The 20534-nt window shown below is 34.7% G+C and overlaps 1 protein-coding gene across 1 annotated transcript in view; it reads left to right on the plus strand.

Annotated features, from left to right (window-relative positions):
• Positions 1–15411, plus strand: part of LOC134255841 (uncharacterized) — a 30861-nt gene extending 15450 nt beyond the window's left edge. Inside the window, 16 exon segments of the mRNA XM_062738391.1 lie at positions 3058–3172; positions 3300–3399; positions 3684–3813; positions 4056–4215; positions 4629–4706; positions 5112–5198; positions 5616–5664; positions 11024–11101; positions 11219–11320; positions 11902–11985; positions 12104–12232; positions 12347–12558; positions 12762–12890; positions 13389–13498; positions 13894–14076; positions 15107–15411. Coding sequence (XP_062594375.1) covers positions 3058–3172; positions 3300–3399; positions 3684–3813; positions 4056–4215; positions 4629–4706; positions 5112–5198; positions 5616–5664; positions 11024–11101; positions 11219–11320; positions 11902–11985; positions 12104–12232; positions 12347–12558; positions 12762–12890; positions 13389–13498; positions 13894–14076; positions 15107–15279 — 1919 coding nt within the window. The 3' untranslated portion in view covers positions 15280–15411.
• Positions 15412–20534: the final 5123 nt, after the last annotated feature.

Raw genomic sequence — 20534 nt, forward strand, 5'->3', positions numbered from 1 at the left:
ATAGGAAAAATCTTTAAAAATCTTCTTCTCCAGAACCACTGGGCCAGGAAAGATGAAACTCATGTAACTTCAGGTAGTGTAGATTCAAGTTTGTTCAAATCATGACCCCCGGGGCAAGGGTGGGGCCAAAATGGGCAAGTTTTACATAGGAATATATATCTTTAAAAATCTTCTTCTCCAGAACCACTGGGCCAGGAAAGATGAAACTCATGTGGAATCTTGTAGTGTAGACATGTGTGTGGGGCCAAAATGGCCACAAGTTTTACATAGGAATATATAGGAAAATTTTTTAAAAATCTTCTTCTCAAGAACCATAAAGATGCTATAGCCAAATATGTTTGTTCAAAAACCCCCGGGGCAAGGGTGGGGCTACAATGGCCGACCCAAGTTTTACATAGGAATATATAAGAAAAATCTTTAAAAATCTTCTTCTCCAGAACCACTGGGCCAGGAAAAGAAACTCATATGGAATCATCTTCAGGTAAGTAGATTCAAGTTTGTGTGCAAGGGTGGGGCCAGCCAAATTTTACAAGGAAAAATCTTTAAAAATCTTCTTCTCCAGAACCACTGTGACTCATTGGAAATTAGGTAGTGAATTTTTTTAAAAAAACAAAATGGCCGACCCAAGTTTTCTAGGAATATATAAATATCTTTAAAAATTTCATAATCCTGGGCCAGGAAAGAAAAATGTAAAAATATAGTTTGTTGTCATGACCCCCGTGGCTAGGGTTAAAAAAACAAGTTTTACAAGGGATATATAGGGAAACCTTTTAAAAAAACTTCAAAGCTATGATTAGTGATATTTATTATATACAGGTAGTGTAGACAGTTTGCAAATGATGAACGCCTGTAACAAATGTTTATGCTGTTGGAGCCTCTTGTTAAATTTTATGGGCTTTTGTTAGCTCACCTGAGCCGAAGGCTCAAGTGAGCTTTTCTGATCAAAATTTGTCCGTTGTCTGTCATTGTCGTAGTCGTTGTCGTAATTTTGATAGCAGAAATTTGCATGTCACAATCTTCTTTCAAGAAGAGAGAAATTAATGCACAAAGTTTATTGTCAGTTTGAAATAAGGGCCAGCCCTTTTCCAAGGGGAGATAATCATGAATTTGTTAAAAATTAATGGCATTTAAAAAAAAATTTATCTCTTGAGAACCACTGGGCCAGGAAAAGAAATGAAGCCTCATAGTGTGCTTGTGCTAATTAGTTTTAGAGAATATATCTTGAACCATGGCAGGAAAGATGAAACTCATGTGGAAACATCCTCAGGTAGAGCAGATCTTTAAATAGTTGTAATGATATATTAAAACAAATTGATGTGTTAGTGTATGATTAAAACTAAATTAGTATTGTATAATATGATTAAAACTAATTATATATGTGTTCATTTAAAAAAAATATATATTTCAATTTTTATATATTTGCAACAAAGATGCTATAGCAAATATATGGAAAAATCTTTAAAAATCTTCTTCTCCAGAACCACTGGGCCAGGAAAGATGAAACTCATGTGGAATCATCCTCAGGTAGTGTGGATAACTAGAAAACTATTAGTTTTACACAGGGATATATAGGGAAACCTTTTAAAATCTTCTTTTCAAGTACCTCAAAGCTAAAGTGATATTTATACATCATCCTAGGTAGTGTAGAAGTTTGTTCAAATGTGTGTTGCAGCCTATGTGCTCAAGGTCACTGTGACCTTGTTTTCAATTTGATTTAGAGGCATATTTTGACATTTTTTAAAAAACTTTATAGTTGGTGTCTTTTAAATTCTAAATTTATGGCTAATCTTTTCTAAAACATTTAATCACATTATTTCAGACAAAAGAATCACCAAAATATAGTTGATATAGAGGCCTTAAAACATTTATAAAAAACATTTAATTAGGCATTTGTTTTTGAATTGTTTAAAAGGCATATTTTTTCTATTAGACCTATGACCATCAAATTTTGTCAGTTGAATCTGTAACAAATGTTTATGCTTTGAGAGGAATTCAGTTTGTACTAATGGGCTTAAAAATTATCAAGCAAAAAGTAGGTCTGACCTAAGATTTTATGGCTAATTTTGATAGCAGAATCATCAAATTTGCATGTCAAATTAGAGAGAAATTAATGCTAGTTTTATGTTGTCAGGTACTAATTGGATTAGCATCAAACTTTGTCATTCGAGATCTTGGTGCAGCAGTAGGTCACATGACCTTAATTTTATCTAGTTTTATGTATCTCAGGTACTAATTGGTTTAAAATCAAATTTTGTCATTTGAGTTGTTGTGTTAATTAAGAGATTGGCTTAGAATCATCAAACTTTGTCCAGATAAAGATCTTTCAGGTCACATTGGTGTAATTAATTAAAACAATTTGATGTTTTAGTGTATCAAAATATAAAACTAAATTAGCTATATTTGTACAACTTATGAATTGTCAAACTAGTTTATACATGTGTTAATTAACCAATAAAAAAAAATATCCATTATATTTCAATTTTTTATATTGTGCTAGAAAATTGCAGTCAAAAATGTCACCATGACCTACTTATAGTATTTTATAGTTACATTTAAATAATCAGCCCTAACTGGCTAAGAATACATCAAACTTTGTAAGTCTCTTAGGATAGATGTATAATTTAAGAAAGGAAAATAGAATATATTGTAAAATTTTATCACTATTGAAATTTTATAGAAAGAAAAACAAGCATGCAAATAAAAGATTTATGTAGTCCAAGATTTAAAAAATCTAGATCCAAGGAAATTTTAAACTTGTGCATTTGTACAAATTTAGTAATTGCCATAATGTTTGAACTGCAGTTGAGCTTCTGTATTTTGTTTAATACCATGGATATATCATGGTAGTCTTAATTCTCAACCTTTATAAATATTTTAAAGATTTTTGAGAACTGTTTTAGATATATTAAAGATTGATTGTGTATGTATTTTAAATTACTAATAGATGCTCCTTGTCAAACTTTAAGTCTGAACAACAAACCTACATAATGCCAATTTATAGAAAATACTAAATTACTTCATGTCTCTCTTTTTACCATTTCCTGTGATTTGTTGCAGCCTCTTGTCATGCTGTGTTAGCTGGAAATGTCAGTTCTGAGCTTAGTTACCTTGACAACATACAGGACAATGTACAACAGAGTTGTCTGCCCATACTCAGCCAACTTCTCAGTGTGTAAGTGCAATAAATTAATTGATTACTGTGAATGTGAAACCACCCAATTATATTGTAAGTGATAAATTCTTCTTGTAAAATATATATGTAAGCGTTGTTGTGTATACATGTAATTTGTTTTATTCAGGGACGGTGCTGATGCTGGTAAGACCCACAAAGGATTCCAGCCTCCCAGACTGAACCATGGCAAATCAGCCTCTAACATTCACGTCCCTGTTTATGCTATGGTATTAATTTAAATAAATACTTAATGTTTCCACTCTTGATTGTTTTATTAAGAATTTTAATTTTATTGGCCACTGATTTGATGTGAAAGTACTAGTATATGTTTACAAATTTTATGGAATAATTTTATGACTGCAGCTAATGCACTTGTAAATAGATGATTAAAAATGTTCTTTTCTCACTTTGGATTCTAGCACTCCAAAGGATCTTATTTTTCATCCCATGTCAGAATGTGTTATGTAATGTTCCAAAATTTCTCCATTTTATGATTTGTTTTGTTTTTCAGAATGAGTTGGTTACTGAGTTTATGAGGACCTACTCTCTGAACTCGGACCAGGGCTCAGCACTGAGGAGACTGGCAGCCATGTTTTGTGAGGACAGTCACAGTGATGTGTCCTCCCTTCTTCTTATACACGGTATAGAGATGATGAATCCACTTTAAATTTACACAGAGATATTTTAGTTTTACTGAACACAAAATACTTGTACATGCATTTGTATGGAAAAACATTCGGACAAGAAAATTAATATGAATATAATGCTATGTTTAAGTAGTATGGGTAGTAACTTGGTGTTTGGTTCTCTGTATGCCACTTAAACAAGAGAAGTTAAACTACTGCCCCTTCACTTTGACAAGTATTGAGGATATATGTTGTAGGGGTGTTTGGGGCCGGGAAGAGCTTCCTGCTGTCTGTTATGGTACGGTTCCTGGTCAGGGTGTTTGAAGTCAATGGGAGCTACACCCCCGGGCTGCCTTACCCCTGGAAAATCCTCATCTCCTCCACAACAAATGTCGCTGTAGACAGGGTCCTCATGGGGTACGTGTCACCGAAAATCTGATGTGTATGGTACTGGTTATCTTTGGAGAGATTAAGACTGGATGATATTTCTAAAGAAAAATATATTACAATTGTGATTTTTGTTAATGCAAACTTATTGCAAATAAATTCTGTTATATACAGCTGACCCCAACTATGGTTAAGAATAGTGTGATGTTTAAAAAAATTAATAGTATAGTCCAGCATATTTCACCACATAGTCTAACATCCAATTCTTTTGGACAGTTCCATTAAATACTAAAAATTTAGTCTTTCAAAGTATAGGTTAAAGAGTTAATTAAAATTCATGCAATAATATGCCATAGAAAAGCTAACAAAATTTCAGTTCCAATGACTTAGTAGAATTATTGTACATATGGCTGTTACATAGATACATATTTTGATCTTTACAGATTACTTGATATTGGCTTTGAGGACTTTGTGAGAGTGGGAAGCATGAAGAAGATTGCTAAACCAGTGTTACCTTACAGGTAAGTTTGGGAAACAGTGTGATGTTCTAAAAAAAAAAAAAGGAAAAACTTTTATATGTTTGTCTCCTTCTATAAGAAGTATTACATATGGTTGTGTATTCTTTTTATGACATTTGACAGAAAGCATGTTTATTGTTTTTACAACATTTGGCAGAAAGCCTATTTTGCCTGCTAAATGCACATAAATAAGAACATTAAAAAAAATGCACTACCGGGTAATTTAAATTTACACTAACTTCGTCAGAAATAAAGTTCTGCCAATTGTTGTCCATAATATAATACAATTACAGTAAATAAAAAAAAAAATCAGTTGTGTGTAGACAAGCTTTACAGTCTTGTTTTGTAGAATTATAATTACATAATTATTAACTCTTGATAACATTATACATGTATTTTATGTTGTAGTGTACATGCCACTGGTACAGAGAGTCAGGAGCTGAAGGATCTCCAGGAAATGATGAGAAGTGGTGACCTCAGTCCATCAGAAAAACAGTAGGAGTACAATAATATAGTCAGAATCTCAGAAAAAAGTAGGAGGCAATTACTCTAGTTAAAATCTTAGAAAAGCCTACATTTGTCAGTGATTTCTATTGAAGTACATTGAACAATGAATAAAATGATATTAAAGACCCAAAAAAAATTATAGCTAGAACTTGAGAAACCTAATTTTTTTTGTATTGATATGAAGTACATAATACATGTTGTCATGTACATATATGCATGCACATACAAATTATTGTGTATTTTACATTCTATCTTTATTTGCAAAGAATTAGATCAAAACTCTTTATTAAAGGAAATACAGTTATTTAAAATAGTGTTTATTACAGTTATTAGAATTTAAAAGATTTGTTTATCTCTAAAACTTCTAAGTACATGTATAAATCACATTATAATTTAAATTTTTAGCAATGTACGGCAAAGCATAGAAAAACATAAGCTTGGTGAAAATAAGAAGGTTAGTCAAACAGCCAAAAAATGCAATTTTGATTTGTTTTATCAGATAGTTGTTCATATATGTATAACTCACTTTTGTAATGTTAAAAATATTTAATACCGTATAAGTAGAATTTTTAGCGAGGATTTAATTTTGGCATTATATGTGAGGGTGCTTACATCGCTAAAATTGAATATTGCTAAAAATTAATTGCGCATTATTTGTAATAGCTTCTTTAGTTAGCATTTTAAAATCGCTAAAATTACTTCTCGCTGAAAATAAAATACCAGATTTTCGGTAGAAATTGCTAAATTTGCCTCTCGCTAAAATTTCCACTTATACGGTAGTTACTTTTTATGTACAGTAATAAAATTGCTGATTTTTATACCCCCACAAACGAAGTTTGGGGGATATATAGGAATCACCTTGTCCGTCTGTCTAGCTGTCCGTCCGTCCCTCTAGCTAGCTGTCCGTCTGTCTGTGCAATCGTGTCCGGTCCATATCTTTCTTACAGAGGGACATTAGAATCCACTACTCCACACAAAGATTGCCCATGACCTAAGGGTGTGTCATGACCTTGACCCAAGGTCATTTGGGGAACTTCAAGGTCACTAGAAGAAAAATTTCATAATTCATGTCCGGTCCATATCTTTCTTATGGATAAACTTGGTAGGTTCTTATTTCACACAAAGATTGCCCATGACCCAAGGGTGTGTCATGACCTTGACCCAAGGTTATTTGTTGAAGTTCAAGGTCACTGGAAGAAAAATTTCATAATTCGTGTCTGGTCCATATCTTTCTTATGGATAAACTTGGTAGGTTCTCATTTCACACAAAGATTGCCCTTGATGCAAGGATGTGTCATGACCTTGATCCAAGGTCATTTGGGAAGTTCAAGGTCACTGGAAGAAAAATTTCATAATTCTTTTCCAGTCCATATCTTTCTTATGGATAAACTTGGTAGGTTCTCATTTCACACAAAGATTGCCCATAACCCAAGGTCATTTGGAGAAGTTCAAGGTCACTGGAAGAAAAATTTCCTAATTTGTGTCTGGTCCATATCTTTCTTATGGATAAACTTGGTAGGTTCTCATTTTACACAAAGATTGCCCATGTCCCAAGGGTGTGTCATGACCTTGATCCAAGGTCATTTTGGGAAGTTCAAGGTCACTGGAAGAAAAATTTCATAATTCCTGTTTGAAACATATCTTTATGGAAAAACTTACTTCTGAAAAACCCAGCGGGGGGTATTTTGTCCCGTTTGGACAGTTCTAGTTAGCTATACTGGTCAAAGACCAGAAGAGCTTATGCGATAGTAGGGTGTCCGTCGTCCGTCCATCTGTCTGACTGTCTGTAACAATTTTTCAAAACGCTACTCCTCCTACAGTTTTGGTCTGATTTCAATATAACTTGGCACACAAGTAGACTACACTAAGATACATAAAATAGTGCATCGATTTTTGATTTTGATGAACTGTGTTGCCATGGTTACTAAAAATAGAAATCTCTGTGAAATTCCTTTAAAATGCTACTCCTCCTACAGTTTTGATCTGATTTCAATATATCTTGGCACACAAGTAGACTACACTAAGATACATAAAATTTTTTTTGATTTTTAGCTCACCTCAACGAAGTTGGGGGGAGCTTATGTGATACCCTCGGCGTCGGCGTCGGCGTCGGTGTCGGCGTCGGCGTCCCAGGTTAAGGTTAAGTTTTTTGGAGCAGTTTTCTTTTTAATTACTTCTGTGTCCTATACTGATTAGACATGCATGGAAAATGGTTTTAGTGTGTTTTATTGTACCAGACAAAGTTTCAGATGCTGCAATTTCAGCAAAGGAATTACCAGGTTAATGTTTTTGGAGCAGGTTAACATTTTTGGTGCAGTTTTTGGTGTGGGTTTCATTTCCAAGTAACTATAAGCCCTATGTTGACCAAACTTGCATGGATGATACATCTAAGGATGCATACTACCGGGATTGCTTCGGATGCTGAATCTGACCTACATTTTCCGGTTGAGTGAACAGGTTAAAGTTTTTGGTGCAGGTTTCATTTCCAAGTAACTATAAGCCCTATGTTGACCAAACTTGCATGGATGATACATCTAAGGATGCATACTACCGGGCTTGCTTCGGATGCTGAATCTGACCTACATTTTCCGGTTGAGTGAACAGGTTAAAGTTTTTGGTGTAGGTTTCATTTCCAAGTAACTATAAGCCCTATGTTGACCAAACTTGCACACAGGATGCATACTACTGGGCTTGCTTCGGATGCTGAATCTGACCTACATTTTCCGGTTGAGTGAACAGGTTAAAGTTTTTGGTGCAGGTTTCATTTCCAAGTAACTATCAGGCCTATGTTGACCAAACTTGCATTGATGATACATCTAAGGATGCATACTACCGGGATTGCTTCGGATGCTGAATCTGACCTACATTTTCCGGTTGAGTGAACAGGTTAAAGTTTTTGGTGCAGGTTTCATTTCCAAGTAACTATAAGCCCTATGTTGACCAAACTTGCATGGATGATACATCTAAGGACACTACCGGGCTTGCTTCGGATGCTGAATCTGACCTACATTTTCCGGTTAAAGTTTTTGGTGCAGGTTTCATTTCCAAGTAACTATAAGCCCTATGTTGACCAAACTTGCATGGATGATACATCTAAGGATGCATACTACCGGGCTTGCTTCGGATGCTGAATCTGACCTACATTTTCCGGTTGAGTGAACAGGTTAAAGTTTTTGGTGTAGGTTTCATTTCCAAGTAACTATAAGCCCTATGTTGACCAACCTTGCATGGATGATACATCTAAGGATGCATACTACCGGGCTTGCTTCGGATGCTGAATCTGACCTACATTTTCCGGTTGAGTGAACAGGTTAAAGTTTTTGGTGCAGGTTTCATTTCCAAGTAACTATAAGCCCTATGTTGACCAAACTTGCATGGATGATACATCTAAGGATGCATACTACCGGGCTTGCTTCGGATGCTGAATCTGACCTACATTTTCCAGTTGAGTGAACAGGTTAAAGTTTTTGGTGCAGGTTTCATTTCCAAGTAACTATAAGCCCTATGTTGACCAAACTTGCATGGATGATACATCTAAGGATGCATACTACCGGGCTTGCTTCGGATGCTGAATCTGACCTACATTTTCCAGTTGAGTGAACAGGTTAAAGTTTTTGGTGCAGGTTTCATTTCCAAGTAACTATAAGCCCTATGTTGACCAAACTTGCATGGATGATACATCTAAGGATGCATACTACCGGGCTTGCTTCGGATGCTGAATCTGACCTACATTTTCCAGTTGAGTGAACAGGTTAAAGTTTTTGGTGCAGGTTTCATTTCCAAGTAACTATAAGCCCTATGTTGACCAAACTTGCATGGATGATACATCTAAGGATGCATACTACCGGGCTTGCTTCGGATGCTGAATCTGACCTACATTTTCCGGTTGAGTGAACAGGTTAAAGTTTTTGGTGCAGGTTTCATTTCCAAGTAACTATAAGCCCTATGTTGACCAAACTTGCATGGATGATACGTCTAAGGATGCACACTACCAGGCTTGCTTCGGATGCTGAATCTGACCTACATTTTCCGGTTGAGTGAATAGTTAAAAGTTTTTGGTGCAGGTTTCATTTCCAAGGAACTATGAGTTCTTTAATGACCAGTCTTGCATAGATGATACATCTAAGGATGCATACTTCCAGGCTTGCTTCGGAAGCTGAATCTGACCTACTTTTTGTGGATGAGTGAAAATGTTAGTTTTAATGCATGTTTCATTTCCAATAAACTATGAGCCCTATAATGAGCAAACTTGCATGGATGATACATCTAAAGATGCACACTAATGGACTTGATTCGGATGCTGAATTGGACAAACATTTTTCAGATAATAGACAAGGTAAAAGTTATGGTTGCAGGTCTATTACCAAAAACTATAAGGCTTATATAACATTGTATAAACATAACTTTCACAAATGCTGCATCAAGAGATGAAAACTCTCAAATTTGCTTCAGATGCTGGATTTTCATTACATTTTCATGAAGAAGAAGTAGTTTAAATTTTTTATGTAGGTCTATTTCAAAGTATCAGATCAAAATTGCTTTTAAAAATATTTTCATTTTTGGAATGTATACTTTTTGTTGGTTAATTTTGTGACTTTGCCTTACTTAAAGACAACATTCGTTGAGGTGAGCTCTGTAATCTCTGATTACCTATGTTTGATTTTGATGAACGGTGTTGCCATGGTTACTAAAAATAGAAATCTCTGTGAAATTCCTGTAAAACGCTACTCCTCCTACAGTTTTGATCTGATTTCAATATAACTTGGCACACAAGTAGACTACACTAAGATACATAAAATAGTGCATCGATTTTTGATTTTGATGAACGTTGTTGCCATGGTTACTAAAAATAGAATTCTCTGTGAAATTCCTTTAAAACGCTATTCCTCCTACAGTTTTGATCTAATTTCAATATAACTTGGCACACAAGTAGACTACACTAAGATACATAAAATAGTGCATCGATTTTTTATTTTGATGAACGGTGTTGCCATGGTTACTAAAAATAGAAATCTCTGTGAAATTCCTTTAAAATGCTACTCCTCCTACAGTTTTGATCTGATTTCAATATATCTTGGCACACAAGTAGACTACACTAAGATACATAAATTTTTTTTTGATTTTTGATTTTGATGAACGGTGTTGCCATGGTTACTAAAAATAGAATTCTCTGTGAAATTCCTGTAAAACGCTACTCCTCCTACAGTTTTAATCTGATTTCAATATAACGTGGCACACAAGTAGACTACACTAAGATACATAAAATATTGCATCGATTTTTGATTTTGATGAACGTTGTTGCCATGGTTACTAAAAGTAGAATTCTCTGTGAAATTCCTTTAAAATGCTACTCCTCCTACAGTTTTGATCCGATTTCAATATAACTTGGCACACAAGTAGACTACAGTAAGATAAATAATTCTATGCATGGATTTTTTGATTTGGATGAATGGTGTTGCCATGGTTACTAAAAATAGAATTCTCTGTGAAATTCCTGTAAAATGCTACTCCTCCTACAGTTTTGATCTGATTTCAATATAACTTGGCACACAAGTAGACTACACTAAGATACATAAAATAGTGCATCGATTTTTGATTTCGATGAACGTTGTTGCCATGGTTACTAAAAATAGAATTCTCTGTGAAATTCCTTTAAAATGCTACTCCTTCTACAGTTTTGGTCAGATGGCAATGGCTTTTTTTCCTCATCCTTTGTTACAAGTACAAACCAGTAGAGCTACAGTCTCGACAGAGACTTCTGGTTTAAAAAAGTCTGGTGTGTGTAATTTACGTCTTTTTTTCCTATAATTCAGAGGCTTGGTAATGTTGCAGTGGTTGGAGTCACTTGTGCTTCATGTGTTGCTCCCAGTCTCAAAGACCTAAAGTTTCCAGTAAGTAAATTTCATTGATCATTAATTCATTTCTCTTTATTACATTAGCCAATGCAGATTACAGTTAATTAATTCTTCTTTAGTAAATTCATGATAAATGCCATGCATTGTTGACAGGTGGTTATATTAGATGAGTGCAGTCAGATGACAGAACCTGCTTCTCTGTTCCCGATGTCTAAGTTTGCTTGTGAAAAACTGGTACTTGTAGGAGATCCTAAGGTATTTCTTCATGTCTGTGTTTCTTAAAACTTCATAACCAAATTATTGAATTAGAAAGTTTATTGACTATGGTATATGTTTCTCATTGGATGATTTGCAAGCAGATGCAGTATGTCATACACATACATGATTTTTTGCATAATATTTATGCCCCCCTTTGAAGAAAGGAGGGAATATTGCTTTGCTGCTGTCTGTCGGTCCACTTAGTTTCCGTTCACTTTCTTCACAACAGTTGCACATACTGATATGAAATTTGGTAAGCAGATATATCAGATAAATATCTAGGTCAAGAACTGTTTTGGGTACGATCGCACCTTTTTTGACAGAGTTATGCCCTTTTGGACTTAGAAAAATTTCATTTATTTGCAGTTTCTGTTCATTTTCTTTGCAGAGGTTGCACATACTGAATTGCAATTTAGTATACAGATTTATCAGATAAATATCTAGGTCAAGTTCTGTTTTACATACGATCTCGCCATTTTTGACAGAGTTATGCCCTTTTGGACTTTGAAAAATTTCAATTTTGGGGGGAAGGGAGGGGGGCATAAGTGTTTTACAAACGTCTCTTGTTTAATTTGTAGCAATTAGATCCCACAATTCAGGGTTCAGAGGCCAACCACTCAGAAGGCCTGGAGCAGACCATGTTTGATCGACTCATCAAAATGGTATCATCGTCTCTTTAGAACTTTAGAACCAGTTTCTGATTACTGTTATTCAGACAGGTCTTGTCACTGATTGTCAGTAAGTTATAATGGATTTTTACCATGTTTATTTCTGCTTCAGGGCCACATTCCCACTCTGCTGAGAACACAATACAGATGTCACCCAGTCATCAGTGACCTTGCCAACACTCTGTTTTATCAAGGTCAGCTGCTGGACGGTGTCAAGGCCACAGACAGGGCACCTGTTTTGGTAAATTTAGACTCTCTATAATAGCTCTCCATGATAGCACTTACAATGAATATTTTGTCTTAATATAATACATGTGAGATTCTGATAATTAACTTTGAGAATTTCTCTTTTAAGGATATTTTACCCACACTCTGTTTTTACAATGTGTGTAATGGACAAGAAGATAATGACTCCAGTGGAAGTTTTTCAAATGAAAAGGAGGCAGATTTTATTGCATTTATGATAGAGGCTTTAGTCAATGCTGGGGTGGATTCAACTTCTATAGGGGTGATTACACTCTATAAATCCCAGATGTACAGCATCATAGCCAAGCTGGGCACCAGCAGGTAGGCTTAATTTAGACAATAAGTACATTCTACTGTAAACCATTCTATAAGCCACTTTTAAAAATTTCATATTTCTATCTAAAGTATAAAAAAGAATTTGGAGGAAGGATTATCCAAGATGTTTTCAAGCATTGTCTGGCAAACAGAATCAGCTATCAAATTCGGAGATTTGCTTTAACTTTTTTTTTTTTACTTTCAAATAGAAACTGCAGTCAGAATGAAACAAAGTCCATCCTTGTTTCAACTGTAGATGCTTTCCAGGGTGGTGAGAGGAATATCATTTTCCTGTCTTGTGTACGCACCAACAACACTGGGTTTATAGACAATCACAAGTAAGGAAACTACCACAAAGACTTTATAGACAACCACATGTTCAAACACATAGACTTAATTGACAACCAAAAGTGTACAACCACAAAGACTTTATAGACAACCATGTGTTAAAACACTAAGACTTTATAGACAACCATATGTTAAAACACTAAGACTTTATAGACAACCATATGTTAAAACACTAAGACTTTATAGACAACCATATGTTAAAACACTAAGACTTTATAGACAACCAAGTATTCAAACACAGACTTTATAGACAACCATATGTTAAAACACTAAGACTTTATAGACAACCAAGTATTCAAACACAGACTTTATAGATAAACACAAGAGTACAACCACTGCATTTACATGTACTTGGTAGAATTTTGAGTCTCTGACAGCTATTAAAAATGTACAACAGCACAAATTTATTCTGTTATATAACTTGACTCATTATATGCCTAATCTTTGATATTTTATTCATCTTAACACAATTTATTTCTCATTTACAGGAGAACTAATGTTGCTTTGACAAGAGCCAGGCATCATCTTTTTATTGTGGGACATTTAAACAATCTGGAGAAAAACCAACTCTGGGGGAAAGTTATCTCCATGTGTAGAGGTAAGGAACAATTACTGTGTAAAAGACTCGGACTCTATCATATAAGCATTGCAGTGGTTAACTGGTTCTGGGTTATTCCTTCTGAATGATGGAAATTGGTTTTTTAAATTTGCAATCAATTCAGAATTTCTTTTAAATTTTCAAATACAGTACCCTTCAATAAAGTGATAAAAAAAAGTCTTAAAATTCTAAAAAAAAAAAATTTAATCAATTCAGAATTTTTTTTAATTTTTAAGTACAGTTTCCTTCAATAAAGTGATAAAAAAAAGTCTTAAAATTCTAAAAAAAATTTTTTTTTTTACCTTGTCTAATTATTATAAAACTAAAGCTAATTATAGCTTTTAAGGATGGGGCTTTTTTTTTTTGGTAATCTGTACTGTTACAAACTATTGCAGCTCGTAAAGATGGGATGCAGGATTCTGAGGAGGCTCGTCACAGTTTGAGTTCTCTGTTAAACAGCTTGTCTCAGGGGTCCTCCTCCAGCCTACCTACCAGACAACCAAAGAGAAGCAGCAGGAAAAGGAAACAGCAGGAGGAAGAAGAAGAAAGTCCCCCAATGTCACTAACAGGACAAACAGGTAGGGGGAATCACCTGGCAGTGGACTTCTCGTACTGGGGAAAAATTCTGGAGCTATAGCTGCTTACTGAATTATATTAAAGGGAGCTAAATGTGTATTATGTGATTTAAAAATGAAATTATGACATTATATTATGTCATTTGATGAGAAATTTTTGTAATTAAAAAATGATTTCTATTGAATGAGCAACAATTTATCATGGATCAGACAATTTACATCAAGCTTTGGATATTTGACCTTTATTGTGTTGGTCTTTAAAAAAAAATGAACATTGCAGGATGCATGGTGAATTCTTGTCCAATGCATGTTGAAATAAATTTAACTACACACAAGGCTTTTAAAATGAATTCGATTTCTGAAATAAAATTTCTTAAAGTTTTCCATAAAGTTATCCTTTATTTACAACACTCAACCAATACAGATTTATTCTCTTAAAGTAAGGAAAACAACTCTTAAAATTTGTAATTTCAAAAAATTGTTGTTTAAATTACTTCCCTTTGAGATGTCAAATATTACATCACTTCAAGATCTTTACTGTGGTATTTATATCACAATGTACTTTGAAAGATATTGAATCATAAAAAAAGTTTCAAATTTCTGCTTTAAGACAGAAAGAATCAATCAGGTTAGATCTAGATGCAAGATTATTTCTTAAATTTGTCCAAAGCAAGGTACATGTCCAATGCATTGTAAACTCCCTACAAAGAAATGAGTTAAGTCTTTGACACAACTGCCATTGCTAAAATTTGTCAGATTTAAGGAGGGTCATAACACACCTGGTAAGATAATGACTGGAAAGCATTAAATCAATATTGCAAAGTTTGGTATATCACTATTTGAAACTTAAAGATTAAGGACAAAAATCATCCTAATTTACAGTTTATTGTGAAACCTGCAACTACAGAGACTCTGAAAAACATGGCTACCGAATTCTTCTTGAATTTCTTCACTGTAAATACACTTGCTTTCTTTGAAATCTTTTTTATAATCTAAAAAAGAATTTTCAAAGGACTTGTGAAATTTATTCCAGATGAGTCTGTGGTCAGTGAGAGTCCTGTTGTAGTCAGTTCCTGTGAAACAACAGACGAAGTGTCAAGAAACAAGTGTAAGCGGCGGAGAGAACTGCCCCGCATTGATCCGTCACTTCTGGACAGCGACAAGGAAAACGAGGAGGAGGAGGAACTTCCCGTGTTTGACCTCTGACCTTTCTCTCCTGATGATTTTGAACTTAACAATATCATTTAAACTAGGATATCAATTTATGAGAAACGGTTATTAGAAATGGTTAAATAAGCTACTTCTTGAAAGGAATTTCATTTGCTTCCCTCTTTCAAAGCAGTACTGTATACAGGGTTATTTTTGCCCAGTGTTATTTTCGCCTTTTCACACTTGAAAACAATTTTGTCCCGTTTTAAATTCGCCCACTTACAGTTTTGTTTAAGAAATAATACTGTCATCTTTCAATTCGCCCCGTTTTAAATTCGCCCAAAAGAGGATAGGGCAAATGGGGCGAAAATAAAACGGGGGTGAAAATTTCCCTGTATATAGTATTTGTTAGTGTTGTTAAATCACAAAAGAAAAATTCTAAAGTGATTATGATAGAACTGTCACTTCAGACTATAAGAAAAGGAGGATCTTTTATATAGAACATAGTTGGTAACCCATAGTAGTTCTTGCTTCTAGAAGCAAGACGGACCGTGGGTTTCCAACGATGATAGAACATTTAAAGAAATGTTATGTGATATATTTTGTGATAGAATTTTTAATTGTTGAGCAATGTTACAGTTTTAATTTGCAACATAATAAATAAAGGTTTTCCTGAACCAAATCATTTTACTGCAATTTTAAGTTTGTAAATGCTTCAATTTTTAGCTAACCTGAGCCGAAGGCTCAAGTGAGCTTTTCTGATCAAAATTTGTCTGTTGTCTGTCGTTGGCGTTGTCGTCGTCGTTAACTTTTCACATTTTCGACTTTTTCTCAAGAACCACTAGGCCAATTTCAACCAAACTTGGCACAAAGTATCCTTAGGTGAAGGGGATTCAAGTTTGTTCAAATGAAGGGCCACACCCTAATCAAGGGGAAATAATTAAGAAATAGTTAAATTTGGTGGTATGTTTTAAAAATCTTCTTCTCAAGAAGCACTGTGGCAGGAAAAATGAAACTTATATGGAAGCATCCTCGGGTAGTGTAAATTTAAATTTGTTCAAATCATAACCCCCGGGGTAAGAGCGAGGCCACAATGGCCAATCAAAGTTTAACATAGAAATATATAGGAAAATTCTTTAAAAATCTTCTCCTCAGGTACCAGTGCATACATGCCAACTTTTGAAAATTCCCATGGGGGATTTAGCGCGTGACGACAATTTTCAAAGCTTAAGATTCGCGACATTTTGTCGTGAAATTAAATGATTATGAAATGATCTTTTTTTTAAATTTATAATATTGATATTACTTATCAATACAACTTAAGAATTAATTTAACACAAAAAATAATGTTTTTCTTTCAAAATTGAAATATTTCTGCTAAAATAGGTGCCTCTTTCACTTAAGAAGGGGTATTTAGTTACATATGTAAACAACATTTTTTTTCTACCAGAACACATAATTTAGTGAAAAATTGAAAATTTTACAACTTTTAAATTGTTTTTTCAAAGGCTAAAAAATATGAGGTTTTGATACTGTAAAGTCCTGTTTCTGGAAACATTTTTGAGATTTTTTATATATATTAGAAATTCTAATTAGATATTAAATTTACAGAAATTTATGCCACATATCTAAAAGAAAATTATTTTTTTTTTACAGTCATGAAATTTGTCAGGCTTGATGGTGCCTTGTGGGTATTTCCTTAAGTCATGCACATTACTTTTGGGAGAAGGGAGGGAAAAGAAATTCTAATTGAAATACACTTGATTGTTTCATCTTAATTTTTTCATAATATTTTAATTTGCAACTTAGAAATATTTTTTATTATAGGTAGATAAAATCATCAGCTATGCTTTGTAGTTTTCTACTTTCGTTTTCAAAAAACGATCTCTTTGGATTCCGATTTTATGGTTTAATTAGTATTTTTATGCCCCCCTTCGAAGAAGGGAGGGCATATTGCTTTGCTGCTGTCTGTCGGTCGGTCGGTCGGTCTGTCGGTCCATTTAGTTTCCGTTCATTTTCTTCATAACCGTTGCACATACTGAAATGAAATTTGGTATACAGGTATAACACATGAATATCTAGGTCTAGTTCTGTTTTGGGTATGATCGCACCATAATTGACAGAGTTATGCCCCTTGAACTTAGAAAAATTCCAATTATTTGCAGTTTCCGCTCATTTTCTTTGGAGAGGTTGCACATATTGAAATGGAATTTAGTATACAGATTAGTCAGATGAATATCTAGGTCAAGTTCTGTTTTGGGTATGATCGCACCATAATTGACAGAGTTATGCCCCTTGGACTTAGAAAAATTCCAATTATTTGCAGTTTCCGTTCATTTTCTTTGGAGAGGTTGCACATATTGAAATGGAATTTAGTATACAGATTAGTCAGATGAATATCTAGGTCAAGTTCTGTTTTGGGTACGATCGCACCATAATTGACAGAGTTATGCCCCTTGGACTTAGAAAAATTCCAATTATTTGCAGTTTCCGCTCATTTTCTTTGGAGAGGTTGCACATATTGAAATGGAATTTAGTATACAGATTAGTCAGATGTATATCTAAGTCAAGTTCTGTTTTGGGTATGATTGCACCATAATTGACAGAGTTATGCCCCTTGGACTTAGAAAAATTCCATATTTTTGCAGTTTCCGTTCATTTTCTTTGGAGAGGTTGCATATATTGAAATGGAATTTAGTATACAGATTAGTCAGATGAATATCTTGGTCAAGGTATGTTTTGGGTATGATCACACCATTTTTGACAGAGTTATGCCCTTCTGGACTTAGAAAAATTCCAATTTGTGGGGGAGGGGGGCATAAGTGTTTTACAAACATCTCTTGTATTGTCTTTAATTTATGTTTTTAATAAAATGACTAACACTAACAGTTATCACGTTAATCTATGTGTTTCACCTTGCATACCCCTTAAAACTGACAAGATAATCCCTAATTGCCCCAAGCTATAAGCTACTCGTACCTGGACAACTGCGTGCGTTCATGCGTGAAGTGATTTCCTGTGACTAATTAGTAATGAACACCTGGTTAAATAAACAGTGAAACTTATCTGTGTGCATTGAATATACAAGTCTGACATTGTTATCCCGATTGTCAAAATTCAGCGGTAGGGAAACTTTTAAAATCTGAAATTTTAAGGTGATTTTTTTATCAAATCGGGAAATTAGGGCAATTTTTCTCTCCCGATCGGGAAGGCGGGATGAAAGGGTAAAATCGGGAGGATCCCGCCTAAATCAGGAAAGTTGGCATGTATGCCAGTGCAAGGAAAGATAAAACTTTTAGGGAAGCATCCTCAGGTAGTGTAGATTGAAGTTTGTTCAAATCATGACCTCCAGGGGCAGGGCGGGGCCAAAATGGCCAATCAAAGATTTACATAGGAATATATAGGAAAATTATTTTCTCCAGAACCACTGGGCCAGGAAAGATGAAACTCAAGTGGAAGCATCCTCAGGTAGTGTAGGTTCAAGTTTGTTCAAATCATGACCCCCGGGTTTAGGGCAGGGCCATAATGGCTGATCAAAGATTAACACAGAAATATACAGACCTGCCTACCCTTCCGCTTTTGGCGTAATTCTTCCGCTTTTTACCACAAAATTACGCTATTACGCCACTTATATTAATTTTACGCTTTTGATATTTTGGTTGAAATTTCATTATGAACGTCTAAATTCAGAGTTAAAGTACGACATGCTGACATGTTGAAATTAACTATTAAACGATACTGCAAAACATACAACCATTTCTATGCTCAGTTAAGTCTATTTTAACATTTCTTGGAACAAGATAGAGAAATATGAGTGTTAAAAAAGATAACAAGAGGCCCATGGGCCACATCGCTCACTTGAACACCAAGGGTAGGACTAGTATAAAATGGCTTTTTATTGTAAAGTTTAAATCCAAAAGTAGTCCCATGACCAATCATGGATTTGCTATTTTTTAGAAAATGATTGAGAAGAAGATTTTTAAAGAATTTTCCTATATATTTCTATGTAAAACTTTGGTCAGCCATTTTGGCCCCGCCCTACCCCCGGGGGTCATGATTTGAACAAAACTGAATCTACACTACCTGAACATGCTTCCATATAAATATGATGAATGATGGCTTTGTCATTCTTGAGAAGAAGATTTTTAAAGAATTTTCCTATATATCTCTATGTAAAACCTTGGTCGGCCATTTTGGCCCCGCCCTACCCCCGGGGGTCATGATTTGAACAAACTTGAATCTACACTACCTGAGCATGCTTCCATATATATATGATGAATTATGGCTATGTCATTCTTGAGAAGAAGATTTTTAAAGAATTTTCCTATATATTTCTATGTAAAACATTGGTCGGCCATTTTGGCCCAGCCCTACCCCCCGGGGTCATGATTTGAACAAACTTGAATCTACACTACCTGAGCATGCTTCCATATAAATATGATGAATTATGGCTTTGTCATTCTTGAGAAGAAGATTTTTAAAGAATTTTCCTATGTATTCCTATGTGAAACTTTGGTCGGCCATTTTGGCCCCGCCCTACCCCCGGGGGTCATGATTTGAACAAACTTGAATCTACACTACCTGAGCATGTTTCCATATAAATATGATGAATTATGGCTTTGTCATTCTTGAGAAGAAGATTTTAAAATAATTTTCCTATGTATTTCTATGTAAAACTTTGGTCGTCCATTTTGGCCCCGCCCTACCCCCGGGGGTCATGATTTGAACAAGCTTGAATCTACACTACCTGAGCATGTTTCCATATAAATATGATGAATTATGGCTTTGACATTCTTGAGAAGAAGATTTTTAAAGAATTTTCCTATGTATTTCTATGTAAAACTTTGGTCGTCCATTTTGGCCCCGCCCTACCCCCGGGGGTCATGATTTGAACAAACTTGAATCTACACTACCTGAGCATGTTTCCATATAAATATGATGAATTATGGCTTTGTCATTCTTGAGAAGAAGATTTTTAAAGAATTTTCCTATATATTTCTATGTAAAACTTTGGTCGGCCATTTTGGCCCCGCTCTACCCCCGGGGGTCATGATTTGAACAAACTTGAATTTACACTACCTGAACATGCTTCCATATATATATGATGAATTATGGCTATGTCATTCTTGAGAAGAAGATTTTTAAAGAATTTTCCTATATATTTCTATGTAAAACTTTGGTCGGCCATTTTGGCCCCGCCCTACCCCCGGGGGTCATGATTTGAACAAACTTGAATCTACACTACCTGAGGATGTTTCCCCATAAGTTTCATCTTTCCTGGCACAGTGGTTCTTGAGAAGAAGATTTTTAAA

This window comes from Saccostrea cucullata, unplaced genomic scaffold (assembly GCF_032062105.1).
Source record: "Saccostrea cucullata isolate Sc308-1 unplaced genomic scaffold, CSIRO_AGI_Scuc_v1 ctg78, whole genome shotgun sequence".
Lineage (NCBI taxonomy): Eukaryota > Metazoa > Mollusca > Bivalvia > Ostreida > Ostreidae > Saccostrea > Saccostrea cuccullata.